At 51.3% G+C, this 15,505-nt stretch overlaps 3 protein-coding genes across 3 annotated transcripts; 2 read left to right on the plus strand and 1 right to left on the minus strand.

Annotated features, from left to right (window-relative positions):
• The first annotated feature begins 51 nt into the window (after positions 1–51).
• Positions 52–4,979, plus strand: BKA58DRAFT_174516 (uncharacterized protein). The gene is made up of 7 exons (XM_046165251.1): positions 52–417; positions 467–515; positions 582–763; positions 821–891; positions 939–1,089; positions 1,141–2,235; positions 2,312–4,979. The coding sequence occupies exons 1-7, from the start codon at positions 260–262 to the stop codon at positions 4,965–4,967; spliced, it is 4,362 nt and encodes a 1,453-aa protein (XP_046025185.1). The 5' UTR covers positions 52–259; the 3' UTR covers positions 4,968–4,979.
• A 2,509-nt stretch (positions 4,980–7,488) lies between these two features.
• On the plus strand, positions 7,489–8,236 carry BKA58DRAFT_420897 (uncharacterized protein; the record flags this gene model as incomplete). Its single annotated transcript, XM_046172754.1, has 2 exons — positions 7,489–7,640; positions 7,706–8,236. 2 exons carry the CDS (start codon positions 7,489–7,491, stop codon positions 7,872–7,874), a joined length of 321 nt encoding a protein of 106 aa, XP_046025186.1. The 3' UTR covers positions 7,875–8,236.
• A 3,129-nt stretch (positions 8,237–11,365) lies between these two features.
• Positions 11,366–15,477, minus strand: BKA58DRAFT_174629 (uncharacterized protein). The gene is made up of 5 exons (XM_046165254.1): positions 15,073–15,477; positions 14,651–15,025; positions 13,938–14,598; positions 11,540–13,888; positions 11,366–11,486 (listed from the first exon to the last, which is right to left on the minus strand). The coding sequence occupies exons 1-5, from the start codon at positions 15,394–15,396 to the stop codon at positions 11,476–11,478; spliced, it is 3,720 nt and encodes a 1,239-aa protein (XP_046025187.1). The 5' UTR covers positions 15,397–15,477; the 3' UTR covers positions 11,366–11,475.
• Positions 15,478–15,505: the final 28 nt, after the last annotated feature.

The following is a 15,505-nucleotide window of genomic DNA, read 5'->3' on the forward strand; positions in this document are numbered from 1 at the left end:
TGTAGCGTTTACGAAAATGATGTCTTGAGATGCCTAATACTTGATCCTATTGGTTACTAGACAGTGATGCGGCAAACCCAAATGGGTTGTTTGTGCAACAAGGAGAGCAAGTAGAAGTACGCGAGTGGTTCTGCATTTCAGTTGTCCGCAGTCAGAACACGGCTATGCTAGCACCCTGCCGCCTTTGAGCCTGGGACACAACACCAAGTTTACAACTTTCAACACTTCTTTACTTGCGTCGCATTATCCGAATTTACAAATGGACTCGCCAATGCGAGATGGTAACGATGCTGAAGCCCCTCCTGCTGAGCCCAGCGAGGCATTCCAACTGCGGGGCTACCAGGCTGAGATGGTAGAAGAGAGCATGAAAGATAACGTCATCGTGGTCATGGACACGGGCTCGGGAAAGACGCAAATGTAGGTACAAATGTCTCGCCATGAGAGAATATCACTAACAAGTCCGCAGAGCCATCGAGCGGACACGGGTGGAGTTGGAGACGTGCGAGCCCGACAAGGTACGGATACCTGCCGCTAAGTCCCCACACTAGACTTCATCTCACCGAATTCGGGACACTTTTTAGATCGTCTGGTTTCTAGCACCCACTGTTACACTATGCGAGCAGCAATATGAGGTCTTCCGGTCTCATTTACCTGGACTCGGATACCAATTGCTCTGCGGAAGAGATGACGTTGATCTCTGGACCACTCAGGCGCAGTGGGACAGCGTTTTGGATCACATCCGCATCGTAATTTCGACACACCAGTAAGTCCACAGCCTGGGTGCAAGAGAAGCCACACGCGCCCGCTGATACGTTTTCAGGGTACTACTTGACGCACTCACGCACGGATTTGTCAAACTGGCAAAGCTGGCTTTGTTAATTTTTGACGAAGGTCAGCCTGTTGCGTTGATAGGAGCGAGCCCCGCTAACATTCTTTAGCGCATCACTGTACATTGAAGCACCCAGCAAATCTAATTATGTCCAATTTCTATATGCCTCAATTGGATAATGGTAGCAAATTACTCCCTAAAGTTCTTGGCTTGAGTGCGAGTCCTGTTATGAAAGCAGCAGCCAGTGAGCAAGGCCTCCAGTGAGTTTGGCTTTTTTTTTTTGGACACCTGTACTATGCTGATATCTGTAGGGAGATAGAGCGGAACCTGCACGCCACCGTAAGGACACCAAAGCTTCATAGGTCTGAACTCATACGGCATGTTCATAGACCGGAGTTACTTCATGTCAACTACGCGGTAAACGCCCCAGGGCAACAGCATTCTCATCTACTTCTTGCGTTGCAGCATGCATTACGCACTTATGATCTTGCAAAAGATCCGTACGTGGTCGCATTATTGGACCAACAAAAAAACGGCTTCGATGTCTCTCGCCAACTGAACAAGCTGTGGAATAGCAATAAGACTTATTGCCTCGACCAATTGAAACAGTTGGTGTCTAAGGCTGAAGCCATGGCAGATGAGCTCGGAATCTCAGCAATGGAGTACTACGTACATCAGTGCATTGTCAAGTTCGAAAAGGCGACTCGCGGTTCAGATCAGCAGCTACTGGATCTGACCACCAACGAGCGGCAACATCTCCTAAGCATATTCCAAGGCCTTCCCCTACAACACCCTGCACCCTTACCTACTACCATCATCGAAAAGATGTCTCACAAAGTTGATAAACTTATTGACACTCTAGTCGCAGAAGCCAATGGTACTCCAGGATTCACCGGCCTTGTTTTCATTGAGCAGCGAGTCTGGGTAGCATCGATCGCTGAGATCTTAGCATGCCATCCGCGAACCAAGGATATCTTGCGAGTAGGTACATACGTTGGTACGTCGCAGACAAGCAAGCGTAAGACGAATGTATGCGCCCTGGCAGAACCAGCCAACCAGCAAAGCACACTCGACGACTTCCGCGCGGGTATTATTAACCTCGTTTTGGCTACGACTGTTCTTGAGGAAGGTGTCGACGTATCAAGTTGTCATCTTGTGGTATGCTTTGAAAGACCCAAGAACTTGAAAAGCTTTGTTCAACGACGCGGAAGGGCAAGGCGACAGGAGTCGCGTTACTTCATCCTCGTACCAGATACTGGCGAAGCACGGTCTTTAACATCGTGGCAAGCGCTTGAAGCTGAGATGAGGAGAGCGTATGAAGACGATAAACGTCAAATTCAAGTGGCTCAGGAGGCAGAACAAAAGGATGAAGTGGGTGAGCGCTACTTCAGTATCCCAAGTACCGGGTGAGTGAGAAGCCTTTCCTAGCAGCGTTTGCTTTGGTACCTCGCCTAATCGGCCTTCACTTACTTGAGAAACTAGTGCATTGTTGACTCTGGACAACGCGGCTCAACATCTTTACCACTTCTGCGCGCGTTTAGGGGGTAGCGCCTACGTCGACGCACGACCTGAAATTGACTTTACCAACACCCTGGGGCGGATCACTGCTAACATCACGCTACCAATTTCTGTCGACCCTACTGTCAGGAAAGCTAAAAGTCTGCAGTCGTGGAGCACAGAGAGAATGGCTCAAAAAGACGCCGCCTTCGAGGCATACAAGGCTCTTTATCTGCACGGATTGGTAAACGAGAATCTCCTTCCCATCCAAGAAGAGGGAGACGACGAGGCAGCCCAATACCAGATTCCCGACGATCGCCCGTCCCTCGTACCGGTGTCTCAAACTCTTGATCCCTGGACCGTGATCGCCCAACATCATCAATGCGAACCTGACTTATGGTACCGCACCCTGCTCGAAGTGCGGGCCTCAGGGGAGGAGCCGATGCGCGTAATACTACTGACTCCAGCTCCCATGCACGAGATCTCTGATATACTGCTACATTGGAACGAATCGAAGCAGTACACGGTTACGACCTCCGCTCTTTACGGTACGTCTTTAATTAATATCGACATTAATCTGTTGCGCTCTATCACGTGGAAGATCTTGCACTCGGTCTTCGGAGCACACATCATCAAAGGGGTCGACGACTTTCTCTGTCTACTTGCTCCATGCGACTCATCGGGATACATGATGACAGAGAACGAGCTATACAAGTGGAATGCGACAACCGAAGGCCAGCGGCCAGCATCCAAAATCTTGGCCCAAGGAAATCTGGACACGTCGAAGTGGGGTCTGACATCCCTGCAAGGAGACCTTCGCAAGTTCATGCCTATGTCTATTGAGCTTCCAGATTCTCCAGACTTGTCAGGCGTTGAGGAGACTCTCATACAAGCTGTGCGTTTGCCAAAACGTCGAGACTTTTTACATGCGGTATTCGAGAACGCGAACAAGAATGAAGCGTATACCAGAGTGGAGAGTCTACTAGCTTCATCATGTCTTGTTGAAAGCCTTCCGACCAGATACGCCATCCTGGCCTTGTTGTTGCCCTCGATTCTGCATAAGCTTGAGGTATACATGATTGCAGATACACTTCGGACGACGATCCTCCAACCGGCTGAATTCGAGGTATCGGACATTCCAGTCATCGTTACCGCACTTACCTCGTCCGCGGTCGACAAGCGCGACAATTACCAGAGGATGGAATTTTTGGGGGACTGTATCTTGAAGTTTGTCGCTTCACTTCACTTAATGGCTACGAATCTCATCATGCCAGAGGGCATTCTCACTGGGAAGAAAGGCAAGCTTGTTAGTAACGGCTACCTGGCGCGGGCCACACTGGCCGCAGGCCTGGATAAGTTCATCTTCTACAAGAACTTCACTGGCGCAAAGTGGAAGCCGCGATACATCAGTGATACACTCGCTGACAGCGCGCCTCCTATCAAACAAGAGAAGTCGTCAAAACTCATCGCCGATGTGATTGAGTCGCTCATTGGCGCCTCATATCTGGTCGGTAGCTTTCCCAAAGCTTTCGCATGCATGCAAGCTCTCCTACCACTCGAGAAATGGACGCCTATCCCGGAGGCGAACGAAATACTCTTCAACGCAGCTCCGTCTCAAGGAACAGTAACAAACTTGGCTCTGGTCGAAAAGCTACTTGGTCATACGTTTAACAAGAAGGACATTCTACTAGAATCTCTCACACACTCTACGTTCCGTGGCCCAAACGTGCATTGCTCGTACGAGCGTTTTGAGTTCCTGGGAGACGCAGTGCTCGACTACATCATCTCGAAGAGGCTCTACGCTCACGAGTCGAGACTGCCGCATTGGAAGATGCATGGCGTCCGAACAGCAATGGTAAACGCGGCGTTCTTGACTTACTGCATGTTCGAGACTACGGTAGCGGAAGAGTTGACCAACAAGTCAACTTTCCAACCAGAGGTGCATCATAGAGCGCTATGGCAGTTCCTTCGATCGTCGAGCCCAGAACTCATCGCTGGGCGAACTGCCGCCTTGAAGCAACATGCCGAGGCGCGTCACACAATCGCTACAGCTCTAGCGCACGACAACCGCTTCCCGTGGCATGCGCTTTCGCTTACTGACCCGCCCAAATTCCTCTCTGATATAGTCGAGAGCGTAATTGGCGCCCTCTACATCGATTCTCATGGCTCCATCCCTGTGTGCGAAGAGTTTGTCCGTCGTCTGGGTATCTTGCCATGTCTCGAGCGTATTCTGAAGGATGGTGTGGACTGCTGGCACCCGAAAGAGCGGATCAACACCCTTGCGGCGGATAAGGGTATCAAGTACGTTCGCGTCACGAGTGATCAAGGTGATTCTGGCAAAGGAGCGAGTAGCCCAGAGAAGGGGTATAGGGTTCAAGTAAGGATTGGTGGGAAGGATGTGGGAGGTGTGGTCGAGGGAATCAAGAGGTTGCAAACTGAGACTATCGCTGCCTGGAAGGTTATTGCGCTGCTTGAAGGCGGGGCTGCTGATTCTGTACCAGCGAAGGTAGCAGAGGAAGATGAAGAGGACGAGGAAGACGGGGGTGTAGCTGTTGTACCAACGGAGGCAGCCGAGGAGGACGAGGAAGACGAGGAAGACGAGTTCTTCGATGCTGAAGAAGGCGGTGGAGTCATGCTGTAGCATGCCGAACGAACGGTGGGCTACTACGTAGGATGATGCACCGATCTTTGCCAACTGGATGATCTTACTCCCATCTCTACCACCCTTCGTGTGCGCCGTGGCTTACTGAATCTTCCCACACCGATCAAGTTCCGTAGAATTGCATAGTTGCCTACGACTGTCAACATGTCACTGTCGGTTTTGGCCCCCATACAATGAGGCAGTGCGTCTGGAGCATACTTGCATTCCTCGCATTCACTCACCCTTCTGCAACTCCCATCAAGGTGTCGCAAAAACCATTTGCGGTAGTCCACGCGCTTATAGAGTATCCTAGCTACCACTCTAGCGTGTGGAAGCGTTGCCGAGACGTAGTCTGCCCAATGATGGTCATGACTTTGTAGACAATAACGCATTGCTCGCTTTTGCACAAGGATGGTGAATTTTACACGTTGATTGTGATTGGTACTGTGCCGTACTCGTAAAGAAGGACTTGTGAGTTGAACCCTTGAGGGAGCCATTGCCAACCCGTATGGGACGTGGTGGAGCCGGAAACGCCGAGCAAGCTGATTGGAGGAAGCGTGCAAGTTCAAGAAGATGGCTTGTGCCTATCGCCAGCGGCAAAGTAGCTTTTGTCACCGTCCATTCCCGTGTCTCTCTCTAACAGCTTGCTATCTGTATTGCCAATCGTTGGGGTATTCTGTTCACACCGTCTCCCGATTGTCACTGTCAACCACTCATTCCTACCATCTCAGGTATGATTCCTCTCATACAATGACAAATACGTCACTTACCGATGTTGATTATCCGATCAGCCAAGGTCGTGGCTTGAAATCATGGTTGTCGCATCGAGCGAGCCGTGCGGCGCGGTTGTGAAGGAAGTTTGAAGCGCGTTTATGCGTTGGATGCAGCTTGAGGAAACCGAACGAAACGAACCTAAAATCCTGGATCCTCTGCCCGATATACCTCCGCTGATATCAGCTGGTTGATATGTTCCTTCGTCAAATCGGCCATGGCATCAATCATCGAATCAGTATCGCGACTTTGAGCGCTAGAGTTACCTGGTGTAAATCACATTCTCACTGGCTTGAAGATGCACCATTAGAGTGCTCGAGGGCACGATTCTGCTTTGCAAAGACCAAAAAGGTGATATAATTCCCTCTTCGATATGTATGATCAGAGTCTGGGGTCGACGGCTTAGGAACTTGCTCCGAGAAGCCTATGCTCTGGTATAGTCGCAAAACCCAGACGTAGGTCTTGCATTCTACAACACAAGTTCTAAGCTATAGAGATTCTAGCATCAACTTGCACGGAAGGCAGGACAATACGTTACCTTGGTATTTGTAAAAGACACGTGGTTGTAGTATCTCTGGCTTCCGATACTGGAGCCAGCGCTCACACGATCATAAAGTTTCGGAAACTCAATCTTATGTGAAGCTGCCTGAAACAGACCCGTTGAAGCCTTGATCATCGTGCCCTTGCGATGCCCCCGGATGCCTGGCTGGTCTCTCGGTGTACGTACTTGTTGAGGATGATCGTATGATGCCACAGAATCGACCGGCCTCATGTCCGACAAAGCGGCAATTTCCCTCAGCTCTACCCGGGAAACTGGTATGTATGTCTCATTCAACAACCATCGGGCCGTATGGCATGTTGTATATGGGCAACAGACCCTATGCAGAGTCATTGGATGGATGCAGATAAAATGACGTGCCGGTCAAGGAGAGTTCGGGCTGATGCCTGGTATTGGTTGAGCGTCTTATGATGTAGCGGTATTGATCAGCGGTCTATACAAGAATCCATAGCTGGGGAGGAGCCATTCCACTCACCATTAGCGCCATGTTGGATTGCAAGCACTTGACAGGTAGCACTGTTGCTTCCAGGGGAGGCTATATGTGTGGGTCCAATGTAAGACACTCAATGATACTCGGAGCTGAATACGTCAGCTTTTTTCTCTCGTAAGGCTGTTGGAGTGGACCCAAAATTCGATGCCTCAGGCTGTCCGGTGTTGTTGCAATATGTAATCGGTGTGTGCGGCGCTTGCCAAAAGGGCCGGCTCGGCACAGCCGAATCGTAGGGCAGAGCGGAATAGGCATCGCACGATAGGTGTTGCGGGAGAAAGTACGCTGTCATAGCGGCTCCGGGAGTTGTAGACTAGTGTGGCGGAGGCACAGTTGAGGTGGTTTCCTTCCGACGCTCCGTTGTGGTGAGGCGCTCGTCGTGCCGTGTGGCGTATCCGCTGTTCTGACAAGACTGCCTGACGGCCACTTCCCGGGCCCGAACATCAATGCAATGTGACTGCTCTCGGTAGGGGCGAAAATTACCTAGCTACCGTTGCTCTGTCTAGTGATCTTTGATTGAGGCGCGGAAACCGCATAGCAGGACTCAATGGAGAAAAATATCTTGTGTAACTATAAAGCGGGCAGTATCTTCGATACGGAATATATAACTACGGAACAGCCACCATTTCCCCAGACCTTCATCTTACGAGATATCAAGATTTGAAACCTACCTCCAATCGTCTTTTCATCCTCTCAGCTTTATCATGTCGTCTTGTCAAAACCAGATGCAACAGTCGTCTACTGGTGGCAGACCTACCGGCGCAACAGGTGGTGGCTACAACAAATATCCATGTCCAAACTGGCAGCAGGCAGGCCATCCATCAAATTACAACTTTGTCGACCAAAAGGATCAGCTGTGTGCTCATTGCATGGTCAGTCTATCAGTTCCACGGTTTGGCACTGCGCTAACCATTCTGTCAGTGCGCACCCCGCCGGCGCTGAAAGGAAGCATTTTGCAACATCAGTGCAGATGGGCTTGATGAGATGCAGTCGTGCTTGCTCTGGTCACGCTGCGAGGGCGTTTTCAATTCTTGTGGGGTACTATTTGGGTTCTATTGGAGGTTTCGTTGAGTCAAGTGACGATTTTTAGATCAAGCTGCACTGCTTGAGTTGATGCAAATTTAATGGAATGGAAGCTGATTGCGCATGTTTCTCCTCCCCACCTTGTTTCCCAGTGTCAGTGTTCAGCACCAATCGCTTTTCTTGCACTCATCGTGCTGCAGCTGATCCACTCCGAGCGTTGACTTGTCTACATGGCACCCCATGATCAGGATTCGCATACGTGCGGAAGGAGCTGCTTATGGTAAGAGCATCTGACGTCAAAGAGGCATCCGCACTCCGACTAGGGATACTGCGAGTGCCTTCGTCCTTCGTTTCAAACATCTACGCCTCGCACTGCAACGGACCGAGCCTGAGGTCCCATGGCTGAAAGGCTATGCGGGCGTCTACTACTGGGAACGGCAGATGGCGCGAGAATTCTCAGCAGCGGCGAGAGGCAGACCCCCAACCAACACCCACGTTAATCAGCGCCTTAGCCGGTCCCTCATCAGCCGTGATTGATCGACGATGGATGCACAATGATCAGGCGGGGCAATAACCGAGGAAAATCCGCTTTCTCTGTTGAGAGTGCACGATTGCAACGGAAGGGGCGTCCGATCGGTCTAGCTAGAACCTCGCAACGAGAGAGTTGAGGAGCCGAAGAAGCCGGGCTTTCACCAGTATCACCAAGATTGGCCGTGTTTGGTGTAACGTATGTTGATGCTAGACCGGCTGATAGGCACGAGAGCATATCCGGCGTTGCAGACACTGTAGCGGATCAAGTTTCCGTCTTCAGCGCTCTCTCGATCTGTCGCTTCGACCTATTCACCCTTTTGAGGCTGCAGACCCCAAGCTGCCACCGATTGACAACGGCCTCGTACAATGGGAAGTGCCAATTCCACGCCAGCACGTTCACTCTACTGCAGGGAAAGCGGGTCTTTACGCGCTAAGCGCGCATGATTCGTCGTCTTTCATGTTGGACAGCTTCTGCTTCGACGAATCATGCGCACACTTGAAGCAATCCGGAAGGGCTTGCCACATTCCGTAGCGCATGGCCATGACAAAGACGCCAAAGGTGTGAGCTAGTCCTGTTTCACCCAAACATGTTAGGTCACTTTAGGCAAATGATGCTTGATATGCTCTGGTTGGATACCGTCCAGAATGACATGCAGAAGCCCGTTATCGAGAAAAAGACCGAGGGCCGGTAACTGGGAGGCGGCAAAACGAAAACTCTAGATAGACGCTGATCTCGACCAGGCGACTAAGCGCGCAAAAACGTGGCATGCCGATTCATTGGAATTGGAAATGCACAGTGGGTCTTAAAGTTGCGAAGTACTCCAGGGAACCCAGCTCCCCGCATCCTTACATGTCTCTCCTACCGAGTCAGTAGCGCAGTGTGTTCCTCAACGGCTACCGGGTTCCACCTGAACTCACAGTCGATTCAGTACAGTGTGATTGCTGTCAGAAGATCGAGCAGTGACGTCGTTTTGGCAGTTCCCACGGTACTAACTCTCACGCTATCTCCACGACGATAATTTAGTGTTTGCACCAAACCTCCGCACTAAGCAGATGATAGCTCAAGCAGTAGCACGGGGTACAGTGCCTGCCAATCACCACGAATCATCTATCGTGACAACTCAGTGCTTACAGCGTATGCTTGTTGGAACCGACGGATCTGCTATCGCACACAACGGACAGCCACGGAGATACGCACATGGAAAACAACACATGAGCTGGACCCGAGGTTTGGTTATTCGGAAGTTTGCAGGATCCTTGATCCCCGGCATCGACCTCTTCTGCGACCATGCTGAGCCTTACGCACACACCAGGAGCGATCCGTCTTCGAGCCACATCATCGGAAAGCGGCGAATGGGAAAATATATTCACATCACTCACGGCTCAACTTGTCGTCCGACTGCGCCCCCGGCAATTCTAGCCCAGAAAAAGCATAGCAAAAGTATATGCTATCCTCAGGTATATGATCGGGGCCATGTTTTGAAGACAGACAGGTCATCCCGTACGAAGCTACGGGTCTGGTGTAAACTGCGGCCGGCGCTACAAGACACAGAATCACTGGACGCAACAATCCAACACCGCAAGCTCTTGAATACTCCACCCAAGCTAATGAAGCAACCCCTTCCGACGTATGAGGTATGTGCTGAAAACATGTGACCGCAGGTCTATGCATGCAGGCGCAAGAAAAAACAACCACTCCATCCCAAATAACTGGGTATGCATATGCAGGTTAGGTTAGCCGAGTAAACGCACATTTGCCGCAACCAACACGATCTTCAATTTCGTTTCATCGCTCAGACTACTCAACAACGAAGATGCAACACTGCTTCCATGATGATATCAGGTGTAGCATGACTAAAAACGACCCAACCTTCGGCCTGAGGATTTCGAGCCTGAATGACCTAGGCATGTCATGGACCACGCGGTGGTAACGACAGAGACCCCAAGCGTTTAAGCCGCGGTCTTGACCATGCAGCCTTACGATGACCGATGACTTGCACTCTCCAAGACAACCATATGCGCAGGCCGTCCCAACAAAGGAAGCCGCGAGACCACCGGCACTACCCACAGCTCACGATATCGATATGAAGTCAACTCGTATGTCTCACTTCCAAACACCCAAGGCACGTAAATCGGGCAGGTGTGCAAGGCGTAAAGAAAACGTCCCGTCCGTCATCCTTCCTCTAAGCGCCAGCCTATGCGGCGCAGTCATAACAAAAGCGAGCCAAAACCTGGTCCTGGACCCAGCTGATCAACGCTAGGCCTTCCCAAAACCTACGTGTTGGTCTAGTCCAGTAAGCATCGCCTGAATATGATGGTGGCTTGCACGCTCTGGAGGATTGATGCGGCGCAGCAAGCGCCGGCGCGTAAATGGGGTTGAAGCGAAATGGGCCGATCCTGCCTTGAAGAAACGGACGACGACCGCTTCCCTGGAGTGAGGGCCAAAAATCAATGGGTTGATTGCTAACCAACGAGTCGGTATACGAGAATAGTATAGTGCTGTGGTTCTTTTCAGGCCATCAATGTGCTGGCTGGGCAAGGCAGACGTGTAGCTACGCAGTATTGCAATTCGCGCAGGTACATCGGATACAGCTTCATCACTGTTTCATGACAGCATCATCATCTGTGCTTTTGGACTCCCGCCCGCTTATGTTGGGGTCGTGCTTACGATGCTGATATGATCTTCAGATATTGGTGCGCTAGTTGTGACATCCAACGTGCCGCAGCCGAGCTCTCGCATCGTGAGTGCGATCGTTGCCATGTTCTCGTACTTTCCCGTTGATCATAGTATGTTGCGCAACGGAATCGCCCCCAAGAGGTAGAATATGTTCGTAGCTATTCCCCTGCTGTCTGTGGGGCTTTCGTCTACATGTGCACCTCTGGGCTTCGTGGAAGTGAAGCCATGGCCGATGAATCATGTTGGTATTGAGATTTGATTAGTTATTATGATTCGTAACTTTACTTTGACCACCTCATAACTTCATGGACCTCTGAATGGAGAGCAGTGAGAGCTCTCGGTCCTGTCAAGATTGACCACCTTGACGTTTTGTAGTCTCACCAACGCCATGTCGCGAAGAAAACACCATATGAGAATTTCTCGCATGATCGTTGAGATGATATCGTATTCATTTGTGCTTTTATCCGGTTTCTGTGGATGTGTTAGTCTGCATCTCTCACTAAATAGTTTCATAGATAACTCACCAGTCTCAACACCAGGTTGTCTTCCGTCCAATCCTCCAGTGACCTTCTTCTTCAGCTTAGACAGCCCGATCTTAGCCTCGTCCTTTGCAAACTTCGCATTCCGTGCAGGCTTCCACTGCATCAACCCACGGTGTTTCCTCTCTTCGGCCCTCTTGTTCTGCTTGTTGACACTTCCGTTCCCGCTCGATGAGGTTTCGTCTGTCTCAGCTGTGGTGCTTGTACGGGCTGTAGACATTGACTGGCGAGCTTGGTGGTCCTCAGTTGGCGATAGGTCGGTCTTTTGTGACTTCAGCTGACCATTACCTTTGCTCTGATCGCCTCCACCTTGACCGCCGCTCATAGCCTTTGCGTTACCTACTGTATCAGCATCCTCGACACCAATATCAGATGAAGAATAGTTTGCGCCATAGTCGTCGTCAGAGTCGTCGTTGTTCTCATTGTCGGATGGATGGTAACGGTCGTGTAGTGGCTCTTCGACGCCAGGTTCACGTCTCTTTTGGCGTCTAGTGTTCATGTAGGCTTTGGGGTTGTCTCCGAAAGCACCGGACCAATCCTGACCATCCTTTGCGAGCCACTGACGCTTTTCTTCTTCACTCGCATTCTTCAGGATGTCACGTCCCGTAGTTAATGACTGGTCGTGCAATTCCTGCACTCGATCTGGTATTTCCTTTTCGACCTTGTGGTTTCGAACGCCCTCCGTAACGCAAGCCTCCCATGTCTCGAAGGTTTCGCGTGTATCGTTGTCGGTTATAAAAGCAGCGTGCGACTCGTCAGTACCAGCCTTGAAGCGGGCACGGAATTGAAGGCGGCCCACCTCTTGGAGGTCGTCGAGGCCAGGTTCCTTGTGGCAGTTTGATTCGGTGATGTAGTTTTGAGTGAGTCGAGCAGGAGCCGCAGTCTTCCAGATTGGGATGTTGATGTCCGCATCTTCGTTGTCGATGAAGTGCTGGAGCCATATCACCGCATAGGCGTCTGCCTTGCGATGATTGCTGATGTGGAATTCGAACACGATCGGTGACCTGTAGCGGTGTTTTACTGGTAGTCGGACGTTGTTCTTTCCATTGCCTTCTTCCAAATTCCAGTAGTAGCCATCGCCTTCTTGGAGCTTGGTGGCAGCGCTGCGACTTAGCTTGCCAGTGCTACCTCCAGTTCGTAGCTTGATCTTGGGGTGATGGTTGTAACCCAAAGCCAGAATGCGCTGCGACCGGAACTCGAAGGTGCCGACGTCCCAGCCAAGCATTTGAGGTGGTAGACGAGTTTCGATGCTGCGGAATAGGAGAGAGATGCGTATGCGGCCGAAACCGATACCACCATCGAGCGGATACCATCGTGTGACCTGCGATGAAGTTTCAAGGATATCAGATAGCTTCAGTGGCACCACGCCCAGAATGGGGTCGTGCTCCCTGTTCCTTTGATCGCGCACCGTTACAGTGATTATCGCTGATCTCCAGTCACGAACAAATCGTTCGGTTCCCGCGTTGAAGATCGGCTGGGACGAGACAGCCTTCGAACGAGTTCGGTAGACTAGCTCATCGTTAAACAGGATCGTGCAATAGCTGTTCGGAAGATCGCCACCAGTCTCTTCTTTGCCCTCGCCGTACGGCTTCGCAGGCTCGTACTCGCGACCTCTAGGGTCGGCGCTACCCTTGACGTTCTCGAGCTCAAGGTTCACAATCTGGTGGCAAACCACACTGCAGATACCGCTAGGCCAGAGAGGATCCGGGGGAGTGTGCATGACGGCATCATCCTCTTCTGAGTTGATGACGCCCTTCTCGTCTTGTAGCTCGGGCTTGTCCTTCAACTCGTCCGGAAGGGACTTGTTCTTGCCATCTGTCCGCATCTCTTTCCTGAACTTGGGCTTGGTGAAATAGCCAACTTCCCAGTGAAGTTCTCCAGGCATCTCACTATCGGCTTCCATACCGGCTAGCTTCGAAGTCTGCGGGTACATCTTGCCGGGGTGCTGAATCATCTTCTGCATGGAAATCTCGACCTTTCCGACAATGTCATCGGCAGTGTGGCGGTCGGAATCCCAGAGTTCTACGCTCAAGTTTTCGTTGGCCTTGATCAATTCCGGACCAACAAGAACAGCCGCTGTCTCTTCCCAGATCGGATTCAGATCATCAGTAATGACCCGAGTGCAGTACATGGGTTTGCCGTATTTCGAGAATGCGATAGTGATGTAAGGGTCGCTTCCACCATGTTTTGAACCGCGCTTGTCTTGCTTGCTCAGGCCAACAGCGCGATGGATACGGATCCAGAGAACACCGAGGGCTTCCGTGTCTTTCTGAACGGAATCACCTTGGAGAATGGCTCGCATGTCGATAGACATGGACTTGGGCGCGACATACACTAGACAGATTAGCATGATTCCTTTGCTCCTCTCGGAATAATCACGTACTGCTTGCCGCTGCCTTGATGGCGTAGTTGACGAAGTTGCTGATCAATGGGAGATTGAGGATGTTTACGCCCTTCTCCACCATAGGTGTGCATCCGGCACTGACCTGCGGCGCGCCCATCAATGTGAAGGTCAAAGTCTTCAGGAAAGGAGGCTCGGGTGTCATGTTGAGACGCAGGCGGACTGTACCGACAAGTCCCTGCAATTCGACGAAGATGGGCAGCGGAACACCGAAGAGACCCTTAATCCCCAAGTAAAATACCAGCTGCATGTGCATGTTTCGTGCTCTCTCCGAAACTCGCTTTCCGCTGGGACTGGCATGGTATGCGAATGATACTTCCAAATTGTAGTAATCGCCTCCTTCTTCGTCTGCTGCTGCCTCTTGTGGGTCTTTCGTCTTCTTGTTCTCTTCGTGGATGGACCTCTTCATGTCGCCCATGTGTGAGTCCGGAAGTGCTCGCAAGCTAAGGATACGCAACGGGTTGCTACCTTGATTGATCTCAGCTACGCGGACGTTTTCGATAACACCAGGCACGGAGGCCTGCATAACATCTTCGAGCATGTCCGCAACGCCGGAGAACATGTCAGGATTGATGAGGCCCCATACAATAGCGAGCAGCGTGTTCATCCATTCGACGGACTCGGGTAGCAAGTTCAGAGAAGCCTACAAGATGGTTAGCTAATGCAGCTGTACGAAAGGTTTGATAGGCACATACCATCTGGCCACGGACTTGCTCGCTGTCCCATTCGACTTCTCGCCCGCTCCGCACGACTTCCTTCATCCAGAGAAATACACCGGAAGCTAAGCACATGCCAAGTGGTATGAGTCCTTTGAGTGCGCCACCGAACATTTTGCCTACGACAACTGTTCCAATCAAGATTCCCGCGCATAAGTAGTTGGCGCGTGTTTCGAGGGCGGCAAACATGGGCTCATAGCTGACTGAGGGTGTTGGGTGAAAGAGAACGTTCGTCTTTTCGCCGTGGATAGGTACGTCGGTCGTTGTGCCTTCAGCGACTGGATCTGGTGGTGCTGTGACATCCTGGTTGTGCTTGTAGTCTTCGAGCGACTGTGAGGCATCGGTCTTTATGGGCTGTAAAGTATTAGAGGGTAAGTATATGGCCGACAGAGACGACGTACCGTTTGCTTGTCAAGGTTCGCATTTGGTATAACTAGATGCGGGTTGTCGACCTCGTCCATCATATCCTTGTTGACATCGGCAATGGTGACTTCCCTACCAGTCGTAGGGTCGGTAACCACCTTCTCTGTACCCTTTATCTGTCGTTCCTGCTGCTTATGTGGTTGCGATTGCTGCTGCTGTTGCTGCTTGGAATCTTCGTCTATTCTCTTGTCCCGAGCCGCCTTGTCCTTGTCCAGGTTTTCGACGAACTGCCTGACAGTAGGGATTGGGTTGTGACCCGAGTAGTGCCCTCCTGGAGCGTGTTGCTGCTGTTGTGACGCCATCCTGTGTTATCTCTCCTCCGAGGTGACCGCCCAAGTCAAAAGGCAAGGGTGTGGAGGGGCGAAAGGGCTCACAGCAGTCGCGGCTGTTGCGGGAGGATCGAGGATCGTA

This window comes from Alternaria rosae, assembly GCF_020736505.1.
Source record: "Alternaria rosae strain MPI-PUGE-AT-0040 chromosome Unknown BKA58scaffold_5, whole genome shotgun sequence".
NCBI classification, from domain to species: Eukaryota; Fungi; Ascomycota; class Dothideomycetes; order Pleosporales; family Pleosporaceae; genus Alternaria; species Alternaria rosae.

Bases quoted from the DNA above. Each gene is read 5' to 3' on its own strand.
- BKA58DRAFT_174516 (XM_046165251.1), top strand. From the start codon at position 260: ATGGACTCGCCAATGCGAGATGGTAACGATGCTGAAGCCCCTCCTGCT. The intron at 516-581 runs GTACGGATACCT...GACACTTTTTAG, and splicing joins AGACGTGCGAGCCCGACAAG to ATCGTCTGGTTTCTAGCACC. The intron at 892-938 runs GTCAGCCTGTTG...AACATTCTTTAG, and splicing joins TTTGTTAATTTTTGACGAAG to CGCATCACTGTACATTGAAG.
- BKA58DRAFT_174629 (XM_046165254.1), bottom strand. From the start codon at position 15,396: ATGGCGTCACAACAGCAGCAACACGCTCCAGGAGGGCACTACTCGGGT. The intron at 14,599-14,650 runs GTATGTGCCTAT...ACCATCTTGTAG, and splicing joins AGCAAGTCCGTGGCCAGATG to GCTTCTCTGAACTTGCTACC. The intron at 13,889-13,937 runs GTACGTGATTAT...TAATCTGTCTAG, and splicing joins CATCAAGGCAGCGGCAAGCA to TGTATGTCGCGCCCAAGTCC.